Here is a 23,825-nt window from a genome sequence, read left to right as displayed (position 1 = left end):
GTTAGCTCTGCATCTATGAACATACACTTTTAGTTAGCACTTTTTTTCTGGGTAAAGTCTCCAGATGTATGACAGATTCAGAATGAGAATCTTTAGTGAAGTATGAAATGCTTCGCTTCTAAACCATGATAATACCTACTCGTACAGGTACAACTTGCTGTTGTTCCGCTGTTGACTTTTCGGATCTTGCAAGATAATTACACAAGGCACTGTGAACTGCTTTATAAACTACTATACCATACTATATAAAACACATCACAAATTTTGATGACTTTGAATTAACCCAGGCACTTTTTACTATACATCTAGGACAGGCACAGATAGCAAGAAGAATATGCTGAACAAATCTCCAGAAATTCACCAAAGCAACATTTTAAAACAAATGTTTAATTTATCCAGAATATTTAACTTGTTGTAAATATATTCAAGTGCAAATGCTCTCCCTTGCCAGAACAATAACCTCTTCCTTAAAAAGATTTGCCACTAAATGAGAGACTTACTAGGTTGGCCAAAGAGTGATTTTTTTTTTAGCCACAGTAGCTCCTTTACATTATCTAGCAGGTTATAGAGAGGAGGAGTAATCAGTATTGTCAAGGAATTACTCACATAAGAGATCACAGACTTTTGAAGTATCAAAATAAATGGAGATTTGTGAATGTATAAATGTCTTATGATTCCTTCACCAGACAGAATTTATTGTATCTAATGTTTGAAATGTGATTGGGTTGTAGAGATGTTTATAGTTTTGTGAGACAGGACAAACAGGAGCACGTTGTAAAGGGTACTCATTAAGACAAGATTCTCCTTCTGTAAAAGTAATTTATCTCATATGATCCTGGTACTAATGTGTTTTGTTGTTTTATTTTTCAAATTGACTATCTCAACTTTTCATGAATTGGCAGTTACTTTTCCCTTGAGATTTTAACTAACTTCTTTATAATAGTAAAATCTGCAAATGGCGTTTAAAAAAAACCAAAATAATCTGATGAGGTGAGATTTCCTCATTGTCTGGGAAAGAGTATTATTTTTATCTGTTTAAATTGTTTTTGTTAGCCAAATTAAAGGTGATCTTAACATTACCAAATTTCTCAGGGAATTGCACAGCCCTCCACTTAGGTTGTCTATTTAAGCAATCATATCTATTTTTCAGTGCTCTATGTTGAAGTTTCAATTAGTAGCAGTTCATTCTCCTGAATATCCATATCCTATTTAATATTCATTTAAAAAGAAAGTCTTAATATCCTCAAAATAAACCATTATTTTAGCTGAAATAAGGTTTGGTGTCCATTTTCAGTTAGCTAATATAACTCTTCCGTGGAATCCAAAGAATTGCAATTCTGAGAGTGATTCAAGCTTTTTTATTTTTGGTGGGGGGGGTGGGCTTGCATCACTCATTTCAGTATGGTCTATAGTTCAGCAGCAAAGCTAAACTTATAATTTCAACTCCCCCAAAATTCTTTTTGGATTTGTCTAGCTCATATGAAATATATTCTTGGCTTACTTATTGTTGCATGCTTTGTGTATTGTTTGCCAACTGTCATAAGCTTTTAATATTGATTATATTTTTGATTTAATATAACCTTGCTAGCTTTTGAAAGTATACTGTATTATTTTGTGATTCTTGTTTTGCTATTCATGTGATTCTTAACACAAATTTGTACTTTTTAATGTGTCTCTCTTTCGGTTTGCTTTACTGGAATTCCCTCTTCCTTGGATGACAGCAGGTGACCCTAATATCTTCTGTAGTGTGCCATTGGGCTTTTTTATAGTGACTAGCATGGTAATGTTAATCGGAGCAAGGTACATCTCAGGTTAGTTATTATTTGCATTAGAAAATTTTACTAGGTAGCTTAAATGTATTTGTCTGTGATAACTCAACAGAAAAGTTTTTCAGTACTTCTTGGTATTTCAGTATAGAAGAACCTAGAAAATAGATCTTAGATCTGTCTAGTTAGACTTTCTAGGGAAAGTCAGAAGAAGAGAGAAACAGCTTAAATACTGTTTTAAAGGAGAGAAGATTATGCTTTGGGGGCAAAAAGACGTGCATCCCAATGTCATAAACAGAAACCAAGCAAAATTGAATCTTATTAATTCTATAAAATGAAATTCAGGGTGATTGCTGAAAGTTAGTATCTAATTTTGTGGGGGAAATATTGGTATATTTGAAAATCAATTTTTTTATAGATATTGAAACCTTGCTAAAAGAAATCACTAAGAAGTCCTTTAAGTATGCTGGGTCACTGTTATAGTAACCCCAAATGTGAGGTGGTGTTTCTTCTTAATTATAACCACTTATTTTGCCCCAATTCCTTCTGGCTAAAAGCTGAAAGACTATATCACTGCAGTATCTTTTGCAAGTGAAAATTGATCTATGGATTCAAGATATATGGTAAACACTTCTGACTTAAACATTAGTAATGTCTTTTTAAAGCTATTAATAGCTGACTCTCCTCATCCTGACTTTCATAACAATAAATAATAATCTTAAAATAACACTACTGTTAACTGTGATGATTATTTTTCTCATACCAATAAATTATGATGTGTTTCCTTAATCCTTTAGCCTCTTAAATTGTGAATGAGAAATTTTAAGTTTTGGGAATATAATCAGTTCATCACTGTATTTAAAGTTAGAGTAGAATTATTTAAATTAACATTAGGTAAGAAAAAAAATATTTTAAGCTTTATACTTGAATTAAAAAAAAATGCCTTCATGGTATCATTCTAAGTTACTCTTTCCAAAGCATTTATTCCATTTCATTATTGAGAAAATTGTGAATAAGTTGCACTTGCATTTAGGAGGCAAAGATTATATTACATGTTACCCAGATTCAACTGTCTTGTTATATTACGTGTTACCCAGATTGTCTTGCTTTTACATGGCAGTTATTACTACCTTATTAGAGGTTTTGTGAAAGTGTCTGAATGTTTTTGAGGAAGCTCTCTAAATTTAATTTGATGCACCTTTAGGAATAATTCCATTGTTATTACTAACGGTATACTGTAATAGAAAAAGAAATTGAGAAAAAATGCTGTGGAGTAATTCTGCCTAACTTCCATCTAATCCTTTGGCTCAGTATGTTAAGATCTTATAATTTGTGGAAGATTAAGATTCATAGCACCTCTTCAAAGTCTGAGTTAGGTTACCAAAATGAATATGGTCACAGTCTTCATATCTTCAGTTTTAGTGACTTCATTATTATAGTCACATCACGTATATTTGATACCAGAGATAACATCAGTGACTTAGTATTATTAAATGCCGCGTGAAGTGCTTTAAAAGTAGCTATTAACTTCATTCAATTTGCATGAAATTTTTGTGCAGTTGAGTTTAATTTACATTGCCTTCTATTTTTGCTATTTGAAAACAAAAAAATGTTATTTTTAGTATGTACTAAGTATAAACTAACTCCATTATCATTGTTTAGCTCTTGAATGTTAAGTATTATTGACATGTTTGTTTTTTTCTGTTTTAGGTGTTCCATAAATACCTGAATATATTCCATGGACTCCTCGGAGGAAGTCTATTTTTATGTACTTAAGAGAATCTAGCAATTCTTTCTCTTAATGTGTTATACTACCTAATAGAACTTTATTTTTATTTATAAGCCACATGCTGCATGTTCCATAAGAACCCTATGGGTAGTCTTGTGGCTTGAATTAAAGAAAACACAGCAGAAAGAACTATAGAAACACATAGTGTATTTTTTTTTTAACATTGGCAATTAAGGTTGGGCTGGTTCTTTAAGGACAAAGAAGACCCTCAGTTATTTTTATCATCTTGCCTTCTTCCCCTCAAGATCTAAGAAAAACTAAGTTTCCATTTATGATGACTTATCAAACACTTTCAAATGCTGATGGATTAGGAATTTTATACTCTGACTGCAAGTACTCAATTGAGATACTCCTATACAACTTTAAAAAAAAAGAGGGTGCATTTTTGCCATTGGTCCCCAAAGAACTTCTTTCCTATGTGGTAAGAAGGTCAAAGGCTCTATACTTGAATAATTCTAATTTTAAAAAAGGAGAAATTTAACAATAGCATAGTTTAAATATTTTCCTATAAATTATTTCACCTAACTGAATTTCTTCAGTTACTTAAATATTCTCACCAATATAACTAAAACCTCCAGTATTTTTGCCTGGCTCTTACAGGGAAGGACATTTTCTTCCTTTTTGTCTCCTTTTCTTTCACCTCTACTTTTTGTGTTTTTTACTTCGTATGGCCACAGATTGTACATCTACAGTGTAGCACCTAAAAATAAAGAGTACATTGCACTCAGTCAAAATGGGTTTGAGTTTTAAGTGAACTACCATGTACACAAATATTTTGGGGATAATGACTATGTACATTATGGGAGAGTTGTTATGCACATTAATTTCCAGGAGGTACTTTTTCTTGAAGACCTAGCAACATTTATGATTGATATACATATTCCATGTCAGTAGATGAAGACACACCCTATTCTGGATTCAACTATGTGTCATACTTTTTTAACTTAGATGTCATAATTGGATAAATGCTGAACATTGTTTTAATTTACAAGTATTGGTCCAAATAAAGACTTTTATCTGACTCAATTTTAGCTATATTGGGAATCATTATTTTAAAAACCTGAAGAAAAAAAATTAATTTGGACAGAAAGTCAAAACATTTCATTAGGTCCAAATGTGTTACCAACTTCACAGTATATAGTAATTTTTACTTTGGAAGACAGAATTATTCCTGTTTAATGTCTTTTAAAGATTTCATCTAGTCTTTCTTGAAGCTAATTAAAACCATCTTAAAATTAATTTAACTGTGTTTCTTCTTTAATGACAATGAGAAAATATTTAGTACCAATATAGACAGTGAATTTCCATACAACATATTTAACTTAACTCTATTTTTATAATCAAGTACAATGAATTCTAAGAATGTGGTTTTAAATAATGTTCGCTCTTAAAAGCACTTTTCCTTCATTGAATATGTATAAGGATGTTTGCATGTTTGAGGACAGGGAAGTAAGTAATTCTGCCTTTACTACTGGACATGCCCATAATTCTTGGATGTACCTTTTTGTGCAAAATTTTTTCTTGTAAATAAGATCCAAAATACTAATAAGCAAGACCTGTTTTTATGTTTGTATTGAGATTTGTTTGCAAAACAGCATAAAAAAGGGGGTGACCAATAAAATGTGATTCTTTTTCACAGTGTTTTCTGTATCTGAATCTTAACTATTTACTGGTCTATTGCTAACATGTTTCCCATTTTACTTGGATGAACCTTGACCAGTTACAAGCCATGTGAAAAAAAATTTTTTGAAGCTTTTATTTGTCACTAAATATTACCTCCCAATTATTTCATCATTTGATGCTCAAAACAAAGCCTTTGAAAATCAAATGTAGAAATAATTTCATTATCCTACCTTTTAAAAATTGATGGTACTCATTTACGGTTGTGATCATGCTGCCCTTCCACCTATTTGACTTGTTACTATGATTGTTCCAGTTCTGACAGGTGATATCAATGATGCTATTGTAGTAAGTTACTGTGAAATTATCATTTTGGGGGAGATGGGAAGAGGGAAAGCTACTTTAACACAATTACATTTCTACCAAGGTAGGTTGAATTAATTGTAAATAATAATGAAAAAAATGCTGTTCAAATTATTTTTAGCACCTTGTGAATTTTTCTATGAATTACATGATTTATAATTTCTATTTGAGATTGTACACAGTGATATCACAATATGACTAATAAATTTACTTTTAAAAATTGTCCCATAGTTCTTACTTGCACTTTTCATTTACAGAATAGAATCTGGTTCAATATTTAAGAATACATATATTCTTAAATATATATGTGTATGTGTGTGTGTATGTATTTGTATACACACACACACACACATACCTCAGGAAATGTGACATTCAGATTTCCTAATTATATAGCAGTCATTTTGGTTATATAATCAGGCATACTCTGAAGAACTTATTAACTAAAGAAGCTATTTCTGGAAATGGTGAGGAACTGATAGTCCTTGTAAGAAAAAACTACATGATCTCACTTCCACACTTTTAGGAAATATATCGACTATAAAAAGAGCAAATACAATTAGTATAAGCTCCAACTTTTCTCTATGAGATTATAAGAAGCCTCTTGACAGATTCTTTGCACTGAAATATTATTGTCATGAATAGAAAACAGGATAATAAACATCTATTAAACAGTGGTCAACTTTTTATTTCTGAAATGATTGCTTTCAGTTTCTAAATATTTTTAAAAGAATATTAAGAGTTTTAGATGTTTTTTCAATCATCTTAAGACTGAATAATGATGAAATTGAAAAGCTCTTTTAGCACTTTGAGCAAGAATGAATAAGGATGAAATTTAATATACACTTTGAGCTTTTGGTTGAGAAAGCATTCTGCAAACATGTAAAATATTTTACCACATTGGAGCTATAATATTTCTGTCAAAGAATACTGTATAATTCAGTCAAACAAATTAGACTGCTTCATAATTGGTGTTAAAACGAATTCCAACATTAAATGCTCAATAAGCAATTTGTCCGTTGCCCAAAATTGTCCATTCTGTCCCATCTTCAAAGTAAATGAAATTATAATTTTATTTAATCTTCAAAAACATAAAAGTTCAGGATGGAGATGTTAAACATTTGGAACCTAAGTTGTGTAACTGGGCCAGTATCTTTAAATACCATTTTAAAAAATATTAAACATTAATTTTTAGTTTTCATCATTCACTTCCACAAAATTTTGAGTTCTGGATTTTCTCCCCATCTCGCCCCTGCCCCCACCCCAAGACAGCATTCATTCTGAATACCCCTTCCTCCTAATCTTCCCTCCCTTCTATCATCCCCCCTTCTATTTTCTGTTTTCCTGTAGGGCAGGATAGATTGCTATATCCCATTGTTAAATATAATTTTTCAAAAACCACAAGGAATAAAATAACTAAAATTAGTTAAGCCAACAGAGAAGCATGTATGGCATTGGAGGGTCAAATAGCAACCTCAAAAGCTTATGTAGTCATTTTTAAAGTTGGTTATTTATAGATGATGGACAGATTTCAGAGGACTTTTATAAAATGTCAGATTAACTTCTGATAAAACTAAATTCAGTTTATGGGGAGAGAGAAGTTAATAAATTGACTTTATTTTTCACTACTCAGACTTTTTTCAGGTATTGATAAGGAAGTAGATGCATTGTGGCAAAGGAAGCAGCCTTGGGGTCAAAAAGCTTAGATTTAAGTCCCACCTTTGGAGAATAGTCAATAGTGAATAGTCAGTAAATATTTGTTAAGAGCCTACATTCTAGGCACTGTGCTAAACTCTAGGGGGTGCAAGTGGGATTACTGATGAAAAAGCTCCTACACTCAGGGAGCTTACAATCTAGCAGAGGAAGACAATACACAAAAGCGAAAGTGGGGGGGGGGGAGAGGGTGGCACAGAGTAGAGAAATCAGAGAAGTCCAAATGAGTACATCCTAGTGGGAAATGAGATCTGTCCTGTGCTTCCTCCTTAAATGAAGCTTGGAGAGTTCATAGCTCCACTCTCTAATTGGAGGGGTAGGAGGGGTAGAGGGTACTGATGAAGTGATTATGAGATTTTTTAATGATAAGGTTCCTGAGGGCATACAAATTACAAAGTAAGTGCAGCCAGGTGGGAAATGAGGAGGGAAATGATGCCCTGGACAAGTCCTCTAACCTTACAGTGCCCCAGACAAATCTCTAGGACTATATATTTCAAAAGAGTTGCTGATTTGCATTAGTAGAAGAAATTTCCTTATGAGAGTTCCCAAGTATGGACCACCTTCCCACCCCCACCCCTCTACCCCTGCCCTTGGGTTTCTTACACTTGCAATAGGTGTAATGAAACAAAGTCATCCTCCTTTTCATCAGTCTTCAGGAAAGGCTTTTAACTTTTTTTTAGGTGGTTCAAAATTCAAAGATTTTGTATTTGTGAATTTGCCTTCTTGGTCAAATTTATTTCTAACCCTGGAATCAATACTTGTGATACTTTTCATGGTCATTCATGAATGGCAAAAAATTTGAGTCACCTGCACGTGTTCCCAGTGGAGGTTGAATGAAGTTATGTTCTTCTCTTATTTCAGCTTTCATGCTGTAAACAAGTGTCCTTTTTACAGTATTTTTTTCCTTGCATTTTGATGCTGCTTTTTGGTGATTTCTTTATTTAAAATGGCTCTTGAGCACAGTACTGAAGAAGCCTGTGATGAATCTTATGGAGAAAATATATGTGTTAGATAAGCTTCATTCAGGCATGAGTTATAGTGTTGATGGCCCTCAGTTCAATGTTAATGAATCAACAATACAATACATCTAGAAAAAGGAAGAGGAAATTCACTGATCACTCTGGAAAGTGCTAAAGTAAATATTGTGACTAGAGGTTAACAGAAACCTAACCCTTTTGTTTGTGACAACTTTATAGACCATGACTACCCTGAATGATGGGACAGACTGTATGCTATTAAATATTTTATCTAAGATTTTCTGCTGCCACATTAAAATAATACAGTCCCCTATAAATATCTGCTGAAACCCTGTGACCTCAATTTGACTTTAATGGAAACTTAAAATTTTTGTAATACTTGAATGCTAGGAAGACAAAAAGAAAATACCCCATGATGGACGAACTGAATGATTGATACTGGATCGTGGAAAAAAAGACAAAATGAATCAACTCTGATTTTGTTTTATCTTTGCATGGGAAGGTTAGAACAAAGTGGTTATCAAGCATTTGAGACACAGGACAAATGAGATGATTAGAAAACATCTAGCCACCCTAATTCAAGTCCCTAAATACTTAGGAAATAATGACTACTGAGTGATCTCTGAAAAACTGTGGAGAATAGAAGAGGTATGCAAGATTGGAGAACAGCAAATGTCCGAATTTTGTTTTGTTTTGTTTTGTTTTTTTAAGGCAATTGGGGTTAAGTGACTTGCCCAGGGTCATACAGCTAGTAAGTGTCAAGTGTTTCATCTGAGGCTGGATTTGAACTCAGGTACTCCTGACTTCAGGGCCGGTGCTCTATCCACTGCGCTACCTAGCTGCCCTTCCACTGCATCACCTAGCTGCCCCCTGAATTTTCCAAAAAAGAAAAGGGGGTAATGCTGGCAAGACAAACCATGATACCATTTCCTCGAAAATTCCAGAATATATTTAATGGAATAGTGTGAGCATTTAGTAAAGGAAGTGATCCATACTAAGAGCCATCTTAACTTTAATGAAGAATGCCAGTCTAATCTCATTTTTTTAATATGATGCTAGATACTGAGTTAACCAGTAATACCAGGTTAAGGACTCCTGCTGTAGACATTAGTATACTAGATTATAGCAAAGCATTTGACAAAGATACTCTTACAATCCTTGTGAACAAGATGGAGAGAGATGGGAAAATCTGAATGAAAGCTTGGATGTACACTAGTTGAAAACATTACAGAAGTAATTTGTGACTGGTTGAAAGAATGGATCCCCAAAATAGTCATTAATGGGATATAGTCAACTTGGATGGAAATCTCTAGTGGAATGCTTTGGGATCTGTCTTTGCTTCTCTGATAGACAACATTTTAATCAGTGACTTTGGATGAAGGCATAGAGAACTTCTTTGACAAGTGAGATGACCATGGCACAGATGGCATGTTAGATGCCAGAGGCAGGATTGAATGAGATTTTGATAGATTTGAATGGTAGCCCAGCCTTTTTGAAACCAAGTATAAGATGAGATAGCTGGCTCTTCAGTGGTTAACATGAAAAAAAATTAATGCATAGAATGTTAGATTTAGTGTCAAGAAGGCATGAGTTTGAATCTTAACTCAGATACTTAGTAAATGTGTGAACCTGCGCAAATCACTTAAACATTCTTAACCTAAGTTGTTTCACCTGTAAAATGGATAAAATAAATAACCCAACCTCCTAGGGTTTTCATGAGGATCAAATGAGGTAACATGAAGTGCCTTGTAAATCTCTGAAACACTGTTTACGTTCTGCTTCAAGGATCTGCATTTTTTTTGTTTTGTTTTTGTTTTTTCTTTCTCTTGATAATCTCATGAACTTCCTTGGAGTCAATTATCATCCATGGACAAATGACTCCTAGACGTACATATGTAGCTCTCATCTCTCTCCTGAATTTCACATTACCAATTGCCAGTTGAACACATTCTGAGGTCCTTGATGTTCTTTTAGGCATCTCAAACTTAAACACTTGCAAAACATGTCATTACCTCCCCTGAAAACTGCCCCTCCTTTAAATTTCACTATTTCTATTGATGATAGTAACATCTTTCCCTTTACCAAAGTTTTTGATCTCAGTTATCTTTAATTATTTCATCTTAATTACTCCATCTCATACATAATCTGTTGTCAAGTCTTTCTAATTTTACTTCTATTATCTCATATCTTTTCCTCTCTCTATACTAACATGTTTATCATCAATTTAATCACATTTTGCAATAGTCTTTTAATTGGTCTCTGTGTTTACAATCTCTGCCCTCTGGAATCTATTCATTTGTCCAGCACATTTATTAAATGCAAAGCACCGTGCTAGGCAGAGGGGAAGCAAAAAAAAAATATTCCCTGCCTTCAGGGAATTTATGTTTTATTGGGAAGATAAAACATATACACAAATCAATATAAAAATATGCACAAAGCAAATACAAAATAATCTTATCCAGATGGATAAGGAAAAGCCTCATTACTTTAACCATTTAATGAAATTAGATATTTTGGAGTGGGGAAGGGCAAGAAAAAGGACATCCTAGATATAAGGACAACTGTGCAAAGGTGTTGAGATGAGAAAGGGAATTCAGTGCAGCAAACAGTATTTAGGCCAGTACATCTAGGAAAATAGAGTACATAAGATGGAGTATCATAAACTTAAATTACATAGAACTGCCAAAGTAATCTTTGTGAAGAAGAGGTCCAACCTTGCTATTCCACTGCTCAAGAACATTCAGTGGCTTCCTATTTTCTCTAGGACAAAATATAAATTCCTCAACTCAGCAGTTAAAGCACTTAATCTAGTTCTGACCTACCTTGCTGGATATATTTCACATTATTCCCCCTTTCACATACTTTATTCTAAACACACTGCCCTATTTAACTCCCAAACTTGGCATTCCTTTTCCCACCTCCATGTCTTTGTACAGGCTGCCCCCCAACCATGCCTGAGGTACACTCTCTCTTTCCACCTCTTCAAATACTGGGATTTCTTCAAGGTCATGGCTTGGGTGCTGCCTCTAGAAGTTAGTGTTTTTTCCCTCCTCAAACTATTTTACATTGATCTGCCTATACATTAAATATAAACCCCTTGAAGGCAAAAATCTGTTTCATTTCTGCCTTTTTATTTCCATTGCTTTGCATGTTCCAATCTCCAAAATGTGCATAGTAAATGCTTATTGAACTGAATTTTCTTACACAGACACATGCAATTTTCTCTAACTCATTTTCCTGCACCCAAAACCTTCCTTTCAACCTTTACACATTTAGTCGATCGTTCTTTTTCTGTTCAGAGAAGAGGGGAAAAGTTCATTCAGTTCTATTGCTTAAAGAGTTTAATTAGACAAAAAATAACACGTGCGATTAAATTTGCTAAAATTTATTAATGTGTTATTAATGTGTTCTGTTCCATTTCTGGTAGATAGGAAGCATGTTCTGAGTTCTATGCGTGAGTATATGCACACACACCAAACACACTGCCCGTCATTGCAAATTAATGGATTATTTTTGTATTTGCACCATGCCCTTAATATAACAGTTTATTAACAAACATCTTTTCACCATTAGACCCTGTTTACAAATCAAAACTTCTGTGTCTGGCAAAATGATTCAAATCTATCTACTTAAACACATGTCATTTTTGGGGAAAAGGAATCACTATATAGGGTTATGATTTGGAAAAACAGTTGAGAGATTATAGAAGCTGAGTTCATTAAATAATCTAAATTTAGAAAAGACATAAAAGGATAATCATTAACTTTTGTTTCTAAAATGTTTAGGGATTCAAACTGATTTCAGTGTGGTAACTACATTAATGTCCCAAGTGAGCCCAGCTTATTTTATTCCTTATTTTAAATTACTTTATAAAATTCCTAACCTCAAAAAATCTCCCCAATGTCACTTCAAATTTTAAGCTATTTGTTCTGATTTAAGTAAAATCAGAAAAGTCAACTGTTCTTTTTATTTTGAATTTGAAGTCAGAGTAAACATTTTTTATGACTATGAAATCCAGAATAATTTGATATGACACTAGCTGCTAATAAAAATTAAAACACTGGATAAATATAATTAATTTCTATCTTTCTCTGTAACACCCTTATCAGGAATATAGTGTAAATATTATTATTCCCACTTAATAGAGGAGGAAACTGAAACCTTAACTGTTAAATACTTAAACAAAGTCAACAGCATTTAATCCTGAGTCTCCTGACTGCAAGAAATATCAATGCCATGCTATTTTTAGAAAATATATTTAAATGTCCATGAAAGAAAAGACAATGGAAAATGAAGCAGTGGTGAAGTTACCTAGATAATTAATCTAATAATATAAGGCTTTACATACCTTAAACCATTATATAATTGTGAATTATTATTCTTATTCTCACTTATTATTATTCAATTGCACTACACATTGATTTCACCAAATCATAATTCAATTCTTTGTTGTTTTTGTACCGTTTTAATGTAATTTTTTTTGGTACTGCTTTAATGTAAATTCAACTTAACTATTTAGGCCTAATTATCTAGTTTGTGAATGATCCAGGTCCCCCAGTTTTCTGAATCAAGAAGCTTTTTGCTTATTTCACTGATTGCCACTACACCTTTTGCCTTCTTAGGGATAGGGAATAAACCTGACATTTTGTTGGTATAGAACATTTCCTCCCTCTACCAGTGCAGAATAGCACCTTCTCTGGAATTTTGAGTTTTGAGAGAATTGTCCAGGGCACTTAGATGTTATGGAATTGCCCAAGGTCACACGAGCCACTACTTGTCAGCAGTTGGATTTGAAGCCAGTTCTCTACTCATGGGACCATGCTGTCAGTTGTCAATTTCTAATGAAAGTGAAATTAAGAAATTTCATGTTTTATTAAGAAATACTGTTAAGAAGTCCCCATTTATTGCTTACTGAAAGAGAAGGATGGCTATCAAAACTTTTAGGCAAATGAGGACTAAGGATATTTAAGTAATTTGTCCAAGAGCATACAAGGTTTGAACCCAAATCCTTTTGTATTCAGAGCAAATGCTTTTCCCTCTGTTGCACACTGCACCCCACCCCCATCCTATACACAGCCTCTGCAGCTTCCAATTCTAGTCTTTTTCTTTCTTGATTCTGCTTGAAACTAAATTCTTAAAATAAAGAATGGCATTAAATTTTCACTGATTCAGTTTTAAGGTAGTAGGAGGCTGCTTCTTTTTCTTCGCATGTGAGCATTACAAAACATTCTGATACCAATATTACACAAGAGCAATATTGATGAACACTTTGCTTAACTGTCTCTTCTAACTTTTCTTTCAAATTTCTATACCCTCATATTTTTGCAGTCGAAGTCTGCTGAAGGCTTTATTGAACCTGTGAGAGTCAAAATTAAGTAAGTTTCAGAAGCTAGATTATCCTCTAATATTTGATTTTATATTTGGAATATGTATGTCTATATACAATTTTTTTATACACACACATACATACATACATATATTTGATGTACAAACATATTTCAGCCACCAGATGGTGGTGTTTTCCACCTTAAGGCTTTTTGTTTCATCCTATGGTCCCCTCTACTTTTATGCCTTTTCCTGTGAGTTTGACATTTATTATTATCAAAGTTGCTACCTTGCTTAGTTTTTGGAAGCCAACAGTGCTAAAACAGTATTCAAGTGATCATTAAGTGTTCGGATGTTGCCAGAACACTCTTGTGGCCCTTGAACACATATAACTCTATTAATGCCAGTTGGAAAGACATGTATGAAAGCAACTCTCAGGACAGAGATAGAATGCAGTGGGATGAGTAGCACTCCAACAATTTGCTTGATTTCCTGATTTGGTTTTCCCTTGACAACTCTTGAGCTCTTTAGAAAATTGAAAATGACTATTTACTTCATGATTGACAGATTTTTTTCTTAGTGTTCAAGAGTCAACTAAAAGACTAAAAAAAACTAAAGTTCATTTAACTATTTCCCCAAAGTAATATACAATAATACATACATATATAAAAATAATACATAATAACATAGGTTTATAGTCAATGAGAAATTAATGCTTCATCTTATTTATAATCTCTCTTTTATAAAATACCTAATATTTATTCTTACATATTTGGAAGAATAGCAGAGTCATAGTTTTATCAGTAATTTTGGCTATGTAGGCACAGGACTTGATACTATTTTATCTTTTTTCACTTGGAAAACTCAGTCAAGTAATCTGTGATCATTCAATAAATATGGCTGAAGATGAGGATATTCAGTTCTCTATTCATGAAATAAATGTACTGCTTAATTTCATACATAAAAACTCAGGAATTTAGTGACTGAATATTTGTCTTAGATTATATGGAATTCCTATGCCATGTTTTAAGAGAAAAAAAGATATTAAATAGTTCAGCTTTCTCTACTACAGCTACAAGGCTTTCTTTAAAATAAAATTATTAAATATATCAATTTTTAAACTTTATTGTAAGAACTTTTCTCACATGTCCTTAACAACATTTGTTCCATCCTAAAAAAACCTGCTTCAGATCCTTATAGAGGATAGGCCCTCAGCCATTAAATCCTACAAAATTATTTTAAAAATGAATGCTCTTTAAAAAAAATCTATGACCTGTGATAATTTTCAGTTTTACCGTATTAAGAACACTTTTTATTGAAAACAATGATAATTCACAATAAAATAATTATGAAAAGTAAATTATAGAATATTTTTTAAAGAAAATGTTTTTTACATGTAGTAGTATAAGCCAAGATGTTTATATTTTATAGCCCTGAATTTGTAAACTGCTTTCATATACATTCTTTTATTTGATCTTTATAAGAATCCCCTGAAGGGAGCCAAGATGGTGGAGTAAGAAGTAAGTGGCTCTTACCCTCCCTTATTAACCTCTGAAAGTCCAGAAAATATCACCCCAGGAAAAATCCTGGAACAGCTGAACTGGAAGAAAGATGGGGTGCAACAGTCCAGTAGCCCAGGTAGCTTGAGGGATAAACAGGAAAGACCCCTCTTGCCCTGGAGGAAGGGGAGCAGTACAGAACAGGGAGGCGTCCCAGCAAGCTAGCAGAAGGCCCCACCCCAGCATACCAGGAGGAGATCCTGAAACCTAGGTGGTGGAGCAGGCAAACACCAACACCTGGACCCCTGAGTGCCTCAGTGAGGGTGGGGGAACCAGTGGAAACCAGCTTGGAAAAACCACCAGGTGCCTCAGCATTCTACAGCAGTCTCCCAGTGCCTCAGCAAAACTAAGGAAAGCAGCTCTCCAAGGGGCCCCAGGCAGATAAACATCCTGCAACATCCATTTGAAAGGAGTTGAAGAAAGCAAAAGGAAGGAAAGGCCCAGTTGAGCAGGAAATCTCCAGGGGCCACACTAACCAACCCTACTCCTAGAGTTCCAGCTGCCAGAACCCTACAGCCTCCAACTGCCAACATTGGAGGCCCCAGCACACAAAGGTGACAAGACCCAAGGCTCTCAATACAAGAAGTTTGGGTCAGTGCCCTCTGCTCCCCAGCAGGAGAGCCCAATCTCTTTAAAGGCCAGGAAATAAGCAAACACCATGAGCAAAAAGAAACATACAATAGATTCATATTATAAGAACAGTGAAGATCAAGGCAGAAATTCTGAAGAGGACAACATTGTCTATATTGTCCACATCTGGAACCTCCAAAGGGAATATGAACTGGTCTGAAGCCCAAAAGCCTTCTTAGAAGAACTCAAGAAGGATTATAAAAGTCAAATGAGAGAGAGGTAGAAGAAAAAATGGGAAAAGAAATGAGAGGTATGCAAGAGAGAGTCAACAGCTTGGAAAAGGAAGGACAAAAATTTACTGTAGAAAACAAGTTCTTAAAAAATACAATTGGCCAAATGGGGAAGGAGGTACAAAATCTAATAGAAGAAAACAATTTGTTAAAAATTAAAATTGGAGGGCAGCTAGGTGGCGCAGTGGATAGAGCACTAGCCCTGAAGTCAGGAGGACCTGAGTTCAAATCTGGCCTCAGACCAAACACTTGACACTTACTAGCTGTGTGACCCTGGGCAAGTCACTTAACCCCAGTTGCCCCCCAAAAAATAAGTGATTAAAAATTAAAATTGGGCAAATAGAAGCTAATGACTCTATGAGAGAGCAAGAATCAGTCAAACAGAACAAAAGAATGAAAACATTGATAAATTATAAAATACCTCATTGATAAGAATCCCCTAAGATAGAGCAGGTGTACCCATTTTACAGATGAAGCTAAGGCTTTGAGAGACCATAATTTGTTCAAGAACCCACAGCTAAAATGGAAGAATAATTCACAAAAGATATACATCATAATATTGTATCACAAATATTGAATTCACTTAACGTAAGGGAATTGCCTAGGACCCATAAAAATCTCATATTTCTTCAATACTTGATTTTTAAGTTATTCTTTCAACTTTCCCTCTTCAAATTTAAGCAACTGTTCAATTTCTGTCCTTCTTTTCATCTAATCTGGGTTTAAGAATGAAATTATTCCTCGTGCGTGCTCTTCACTGACCTGTGATACAATATTGTGTAAGATGGAGAAAAGGCTATTGTTGACAGTCTTTGTCTATAACTAGAAAGATCTGTCTCTAAATTTTTATGATGTGTTATTGGCCCATAATGAAAGCATTAATATTTTCAGTTCATTTCATGTATGTTTATGGGATTTCTCACTTTATTGATCAGTACCATCTGTACTAAAGAATTTTCAAGATATGGGGTATTGCTATTTCTGATTTGTTTTGATATATATTGCTGTTTTGATAAATCTCCACTTCTTGATCTGTTCTCCAGATCAGTTGTTTTTCTTATGAGATGTTTCACATTCTCTTCTATTTTTTCATTCTTTATAGATATATTTTTTTAATTTCTTGGTCTCTTATACTTTAGTGGCTTCCCTTGGCCCAATTCTAATTTTCAAGGAGTCATTTTCTTCCTTAAGACTCTGGATATCCTTTTCTAATTGGTTGACTTTCTTTTCATGATCTTGTTTTTTCTTGGATTGTTCTTATTTATTTATTTATTTTAGTTTTTCCTCAGTCTCTCTCATTTGATTTTTAAAGTCTTTTTTAAGTTCTGTGAATTATTTTTTGGGCAGGTAACCATTTCCTGATACTCTTTGGGGTAGAAGACAGTTTATTTGTTTCAATATCCTCCTCTGAAGATGAACCCGTCTTCTCTATTCCCATAGTAACTCTCTATGATTGAATTCTTTCTCTTTTGCCTATGCATTTTTCTTTGTAATAGCTGGGTATTTTTTATAATTACCTCTAGTCCTGGGGTATGGAGGATGGTGCCTCTGGCCTCAGATCCTCTTCAGTTCTCCCCTCTGAACTTAAACTCAAACCTACACCTCCAGCCCCCTGTAAGTGCCCACAGCCAGGGGCATCCTGCCCCACTGCTTCTGCCTTCACCAGGTGTGTGCTGGTTCCTTCTTGCCCTGCTGCTCTTTGTAGCACAGCTGGGTCTAGTGTTCCCCATCTTATTTATTTTTACCTCTCTTGTTTATGAATCCAAAGTTCACTGATCAAATCCCCTTAACATAAGGATTTGTTCTGTATAACTTGGACTCAAAGGGCCCCACTTGAGGACCTAGAGGGCTACACGTGACCTTGAGGGCTGGTCTAACTTTAGACCAACTACATTGCTTCTAAATAGAAATAAACATGACTTTCAAGTCAGAGGGAGTTGAATTCCAAATTTGTACTAATCATTTAAAGTATATAGGTGACAAGTTATATGGCTCCATTGAAAAACACATTAAACAACTACTTCATTTCATGGCAACTTCCTCCAATAATATAAAATTTTATTTGGCCACAATAAGTGTAAAATTCTTAATATATGTCAAGAAAGAGTAGAGATAAAAATCTGTAAGCTTGAAAATCTGAGAGTCAAGTTGAACCAATGGATGAAGGCAATACTAAATAACTTGGTATTCTTTAGGAAGACACATCAAATATAAGGTTTTGAAGCGAAAACTGAGGTATATTAAGAGACTGACTAGTATCCTAAAATGAAAGGTTAATAAGGACACTTCAAGAACAGTTAATACCTGTTCAACACCAGTCTTAATACAGATATTTGTCAGAGTAAAATAGACTGCAATAGGTTTAAAAGGTATCCAGACAAAAATTTGTATATTGATTAATGGTACAAAATAGGCAGCATTCCATGGTGATGTTAGAAAAAGTCAAAAAAAGAACAAGGAGATTCCCAGTTTTTTTTTTATTCTTTTATTTTTAACATGTGTTTTTAAAACTTTGGGTTACAAATTTTCTCCCTTCTGCCCTCCCCATCCACCTTCATTGAAAAGGCAAGCATCTCGATACAGGTTATAGATGTATAGTCATGCAAAACACTTCCATAGTAGTCCCTGTTGTGAAAAACTAAGTTATTTCCCTTCATCCTATCCTACCTCCCATTTTTTCTATTCTCTCTTTTGACCCTGTCCCTCTTCAGAAGTGTTTGATTTTGATTATCCCCTCCCCCAATCTGCCCTCCCCTCTATCAACCTCCTGCTCTCTTGTCCCCTTCACCCCTTATTTTCCTTTAGGGTAACAGATTTCCATACCCCATTGTGTATGTTATTCCCTCCTTAAGCCAAATCCTATGAGAATAAGATTTGCGCATTCCCTCTCACCTTCCCCCATTTCCCCTCCACTGTAAAAGCCTTTTCTTATTTGTTTCATGTGAGATAATTTACCCCATTCTACTTCTCCCTTTCTCCTTCTCCCAGTATAATCCTCTCTCACCCCTTAATTTTATTTTCCAGATATCGCCCCTTCATCTTCAACTCACCCTGTGCCCTATATCTATCTATCTATACATACATATAATTTTTCCCTCCCATCACCTTAATACTGACAAAGGACTCATGAGTTACAAATATCATCTTTCCCTGCAGGAATGTAAACAATTCAACCTTAATAAGTCTCTTATGATTTCTCTTTCCTGTTTACCTCTTCCATGTTTCACTTGAGTCTTGTATTTGAAAGTCAAATTTTCTATTCAGCTCTGGTCTTTTCCACAGGAATGCTTGAAAGTCCTCTATTTCATTGAATGACTATTTTTTACCCTGAAGGATTATACTCAGTTTTGCTGGGTAGGTGATTCTAGGTTGTAGTCCTCTCTCCTTTGCCCTCTGGAATATCATACTGCATGCCCTCCAGACCCTTAATGTAGAAGCTGCTAAATCCTGTGTTATCCTGATTGTGTTTCCACAGTACTTGAATTGTTTGTTTCTCGCTCCTTGCAATATTTTCTTCTTGACCTGGGAATTCTGAAATTTGGCTACAGTATTCCTAGGAGTTTTCCTTTGGGGATCTTTTTCAGGAGGTGATTGGTGGATTCTTTCAATTTCTATTTTGCCCTCTGGTTCTAAAATATCAGGGCAGTTTTCCTTGATAATTTCTTGAAAGATTATGTCTAGGCTCTTTTTTTTTTATCATGGCTTTCAGAATAGTCCAATAATTTTTAAGTCCTCTCTCCTGGATCTATTTTCCAGGTCAGTTGTTTTTCCAATGAGATATTTCACATTCTCTTCTATTTTTTCATTCTTTTGGATTAGTGTTACAGTGCCTTGATTTCTCAAATTGTCACTAGCTTCTAATTTCTCCATTCAAATTTTTAAGGAAGTATTTTTTTCAGTAAGTTTTTGGACTTCCTTTTCCATTTGGTCAATTTTGCTTTTTAGGGCATTCTTCTCCACATTGGCTTTTTGGACCTCTTTCGCCATTTGGGTTAGGCTATTTTTAAGGTATTATTTTCTTCAGTATTTTTTTGGGTCTCCTTTAGCATCACTCTCAGTTTTTCCTCTACTTCTCTTACTTGCATCTCAGAATCCTTTTTGAGCTCTTCCATGGCCTGGGACCAATTCATATTTTTCTTGGAGGTTTTGGATGTAGGAGCTTTGACTTTGTTGTCTTCTTCTGGTTGTATGTTTTGATCTTTGCCACCAATGTAAGATAACATAGTCTGACTCTTTTTGTGCTGCTTGCTCATGATCCCAGCCAATTATTTGAGTTATAAACTCTTTGTTAAGGTAGGGGTCTGCTTCCAGTGTGGAGAATGTACTGTCCCAAGCTTCAGGGGTTTTGTGCAGCTGTTTTCAGAGATATTTCTAAGGACCTGTAAATTTTCAGTTCTTCCAAGGTGCTATGATCAAGGGTGAGGTGTTTACTCCTTTCCTGGCCTGGGCTGTGGTCTATGAGTGACCACAAGCACTCTTTTCTAGCTTGGAACTATGAGGATTTCCTCTCCACAGCCACTACAAGCTCCACCCTGCCAGCATTCCTCCTTGCCCCAGGACCACAACCCGGAACTGTAACCCAGATCTAAACACAGGCAAAGCAAGAGAATCCTGCACCAGCAGAGAGATCCCTGCAATCTCCTTCTGATGAGCCACTCAATTCCCCCTCAGTCTGTGGGCTGGAAGCTCAGGAGGCAGCCGCTACCCTGAGGCCAAGCTCGGGAAATGGGGCTGGAACCCCACTGTGCTCCCACTGACCTTCTAAGTTGTCTTTGGCCTTCATGGGTTGAGAAGTCTGGAAACCGCCACAGCCCTCTGAGGCCTGCTCCAGGTTTGCTGTGGACTGCACACCCGCTCTGAACTGCACTCCTCTCCCCACTCAAGATATACCTTTCTGATCAACCATCCAGGTTGTCTTGGGCTGGAAATTTGTTTCACTCTTTTTGTGGGTTCTGCTGCTTTAGAATTTGCTTAGAGCCATTTTTTATAGGTATTTGGAGGGGTTTGAGGGAGAGCTCAAGCAAGTCACTGCTTTTACTCCACCATCTTGACTCCACCCCAATTCCTAGATATTCTTAAATTTCATGATAAACAAAGTAACATTTCATAGAAATACTTTCAGAACAAACAAACTCCACATCACAAAGAAATATTAAAGGCTTGCAATGGGATTTGTCTATTATAACCAAAAGTGGTTTATCTATGTGCAGAAACCTGGAAAACAGCTAATTGTAGAATAGAAATATGTCTGTCATCCATAGGTGACTATATATCAACTGACTCAGAAATTAATCTACAACAAAACATCAAATACGTTACTGAGGCATTCAGAGTTGTTTATAAAAAGGGATCTATGAGCAGAGAAAACAAGGGAGAATCAAAAGCAATGGAATTCAGTAACTCAATGTTTAATAAACTGGAAAATGTAGATTACTTAAAGAAGAACTCCCTATTTGATGAAAGCCGCTGGGAAAACTGGAAAACAATCTGGCAGAAATTAGGCATATACCAACACCTTACACCATATTGCACAATTGATTCTAAAAGGATATATGAGCTTAATATTAAAGATCATACTATATAAAAATTAGAAGAGAATTAGATCATACACCTTTTACAACTATGGGTAGGAGATGTAATCTTAACCAAACAAGGGATAGAGGCAATTACAAAAAATAAAATAGATAATTTTGATGACATGAAACTGAAAAGCTTCTGCACAAACAAAATTTATATACCTAGAATAAAAAAGAAAGCAGTCAAATTGGGGGGTGGGAATTTTGTATCCCATTTCTCTAAAAGGGTTTGGTATCCAAGATATATAAATAACAGATTTAGGATGTCCCAAAAGTCTTAATGCTGTGTTAAGTTTTAATAATTTCAGGAGTACAAATGCTACAAACTTTAAAAAACCATGATTTGAAAAATTAATGATTTTGATTTCTTTAAGACATTTTGAGAATTTTAAATAACAAATATTTAATTTTAATTTTAACAAGACATAGCACCCTGCCATTATGCATTGCATTCCAACAGTTTCTAGATGATACTTTCTCAGACCCATGGATCAGTAGAGGAGGTCCTCTTGTTTGGCCACCTCTGTCACCTGATTTACCACCATTTAATATGCATCACCTTATTCTTTAGAGGATTTTAAAGTTAAGATTGCAAGTCTATCCTTTCAGTCACTGAATAGTAGCTGATTGTGCTAGCACCATGCCTGTCACCTAGTAAGTAGGTACTGTATAAATATTATTTATTATAATTATCATTATTCAGTCATTTTGCTGCTCATTTATCACGTACAATGTGACTGTCCAAGTTTAAAGTAGGTCATGACACATTTTCACTAGTTTCTAATATAATTTTCCTTATTAGAAAGCTTTGTCTACCCTTGTGTGAGGTAGGAAGTTCTCATTGCTTTCATCAGCAAATCTGATGAGGAATTTATGTGGAGTAGCATTACATAATGAAAGCAGAACACTTTTGATTAAATCATTCTCTTGGGATTTAATTATGTTTCCATTAATTACTATTTTTGTAGGAATTGATTTTAATTAAAACCAGTAAAACACAAATTTAAGTACACATCTGAGAGTTTGAATTCTTGATAATTTCAAAACCAGAGAATATATTTTCAGGTTTGAATTAACCAGCTAGGCTATTTTTTCAATTTTAATTAATTGATTGCCAACTCCATGCTTATATATAGTGGTATGCTAGGTTTACCTTTTAGGTCTACATCATATTCACTGGAACAAATTCAGTTGCTAAATGTTGAGAATAACAGATGCATTCCAGAATTTATTTTCAAATACTTATTCCAGAAATTGTAATCATAGACACAGTTATACATAGTTATTTAAATATTTAGTTTTTAGTTCTCTATCAAAATGGAAAATTAAAGAATTGCCTTTTGTGGTAGTTGGATAATGTTGGCTACAATCATATCTTTTTTTTAAAAAAACTGCTTCACTTCAAAAGAAAATTAGTATGGTAAGACACAGTGTGTATGTGTGTGTGTGTGTGTGTGTGTGTGTGTGTGTGTGTGTGTGTGTGTCTCCACTCTAACTTTCAACATCTTTAATGTTGAACATACTCACATACATTTCTACTTGTCATGGAAAAAATCAATATGATTGCCTAATTCACAAGATGTTTGTGAGTTTATTACCCCTTCTAACAGTACTTATATGTTTTAAAAGTGGACTCTGCTTGACACATTAAGAAGGGTGGGGCAAGGGAACAAGCATTTGTTAAGTGCCTACTATGAGCCAGGCACTGTGCATTTAACTTTACAAATATTATCTCATTTGTACCTTACAATAATTTTGCAAGGTCAGTGCTATTGTTATATCTGTTTTACAACTGAAAAAACAGGTGTCAGACATTAAATGACTTGCCCAGGATCACACAGTATCTAAGGCCAAATTTGAACTAAGGTCTTCACCCTACTGTGCCTAATACCTAATTGTATCACTAATGATAATAGTTTCAAGCATCTGAGGTCACCTTACCTGAACCCTTCAAATCATATAGGCAGTTGATTACCTCTCTGACATAAAAGTAGCCTTGTCTATGGGGTTCACTCCTGATACCAACATTCCACATCAATAACCTAAATTAAGAATGTGCTTATTTACTTTTCAGCTAATAATAGACTTGTAAACTGTTATTACAGGCAGGAACCTCAGTGATCACCTAATTCAATGCCATTGGGCTAGAAATGAGAAGCCTGGTTTAGGTAAGTACCATGACTTACCCAAGATCAAATAATAAGTAACAGAACCATGAATCAAATAGTCTCAGTTTTTTGGAGTCATTAACAATATAAATAATTGATGAAAAATTTAAAG

General features: G+C 34.6%; 1 protein-coding gene across 4 annotated transcripts in view; it reads left to right on the top strand.

Annotated features, from left to right (window-relative positions):
* The window catches only part of GK (glycerol kinase), an 82,100-nt gene extending 76,369 nt beyond the window's left edge, over positions 1–5,731 (top strand). Inside the window, exons 19-20 of one of the 4 annotated variants that reach the window (XM_027842436.1) lie at positions 1,725–1,811; positions 3,477–5,731. In XM_027842436.1, coding sequence (XP_027698237.1) covers positions 1,725–1,811; positions 3,477–3,487 — 98 coding nt within the window. In that variant the 3' untranslated portion in view covers positions 3,488–5,731. Of the gene's footprint in view, positions 1–1,721; positions 1,817–3,476 lie in introns of those variants that run through there. The other 3 variants (XM_027842435.1, XM_027842449.1, XM_027842443.1) reach the window with 3 other exon arrangements.
* The last annotated feature ends 18,094 nt before the right edge of the window (positions 5,732–23,825 follow it).

Source organism: Vombatus ursinus, unplaced genomic scaffold, assembly GCF_900497805.2.
Source record: "Vombatus ursinus unplaced genomic scaffold, bare-nosed wombat genome assembly UNPS02004868.1, whole genome shotgun sequence".
NCBI classification, from domain to species: Eukaryota; Metazoa; Chordata; class Mammalia; order Diprotodontia; family Vombatidae; genus Vombatus; species Vombatus ursinus.
This window is presented reverse-complemented; position numbering and strand designations above follow the sequence as displayed.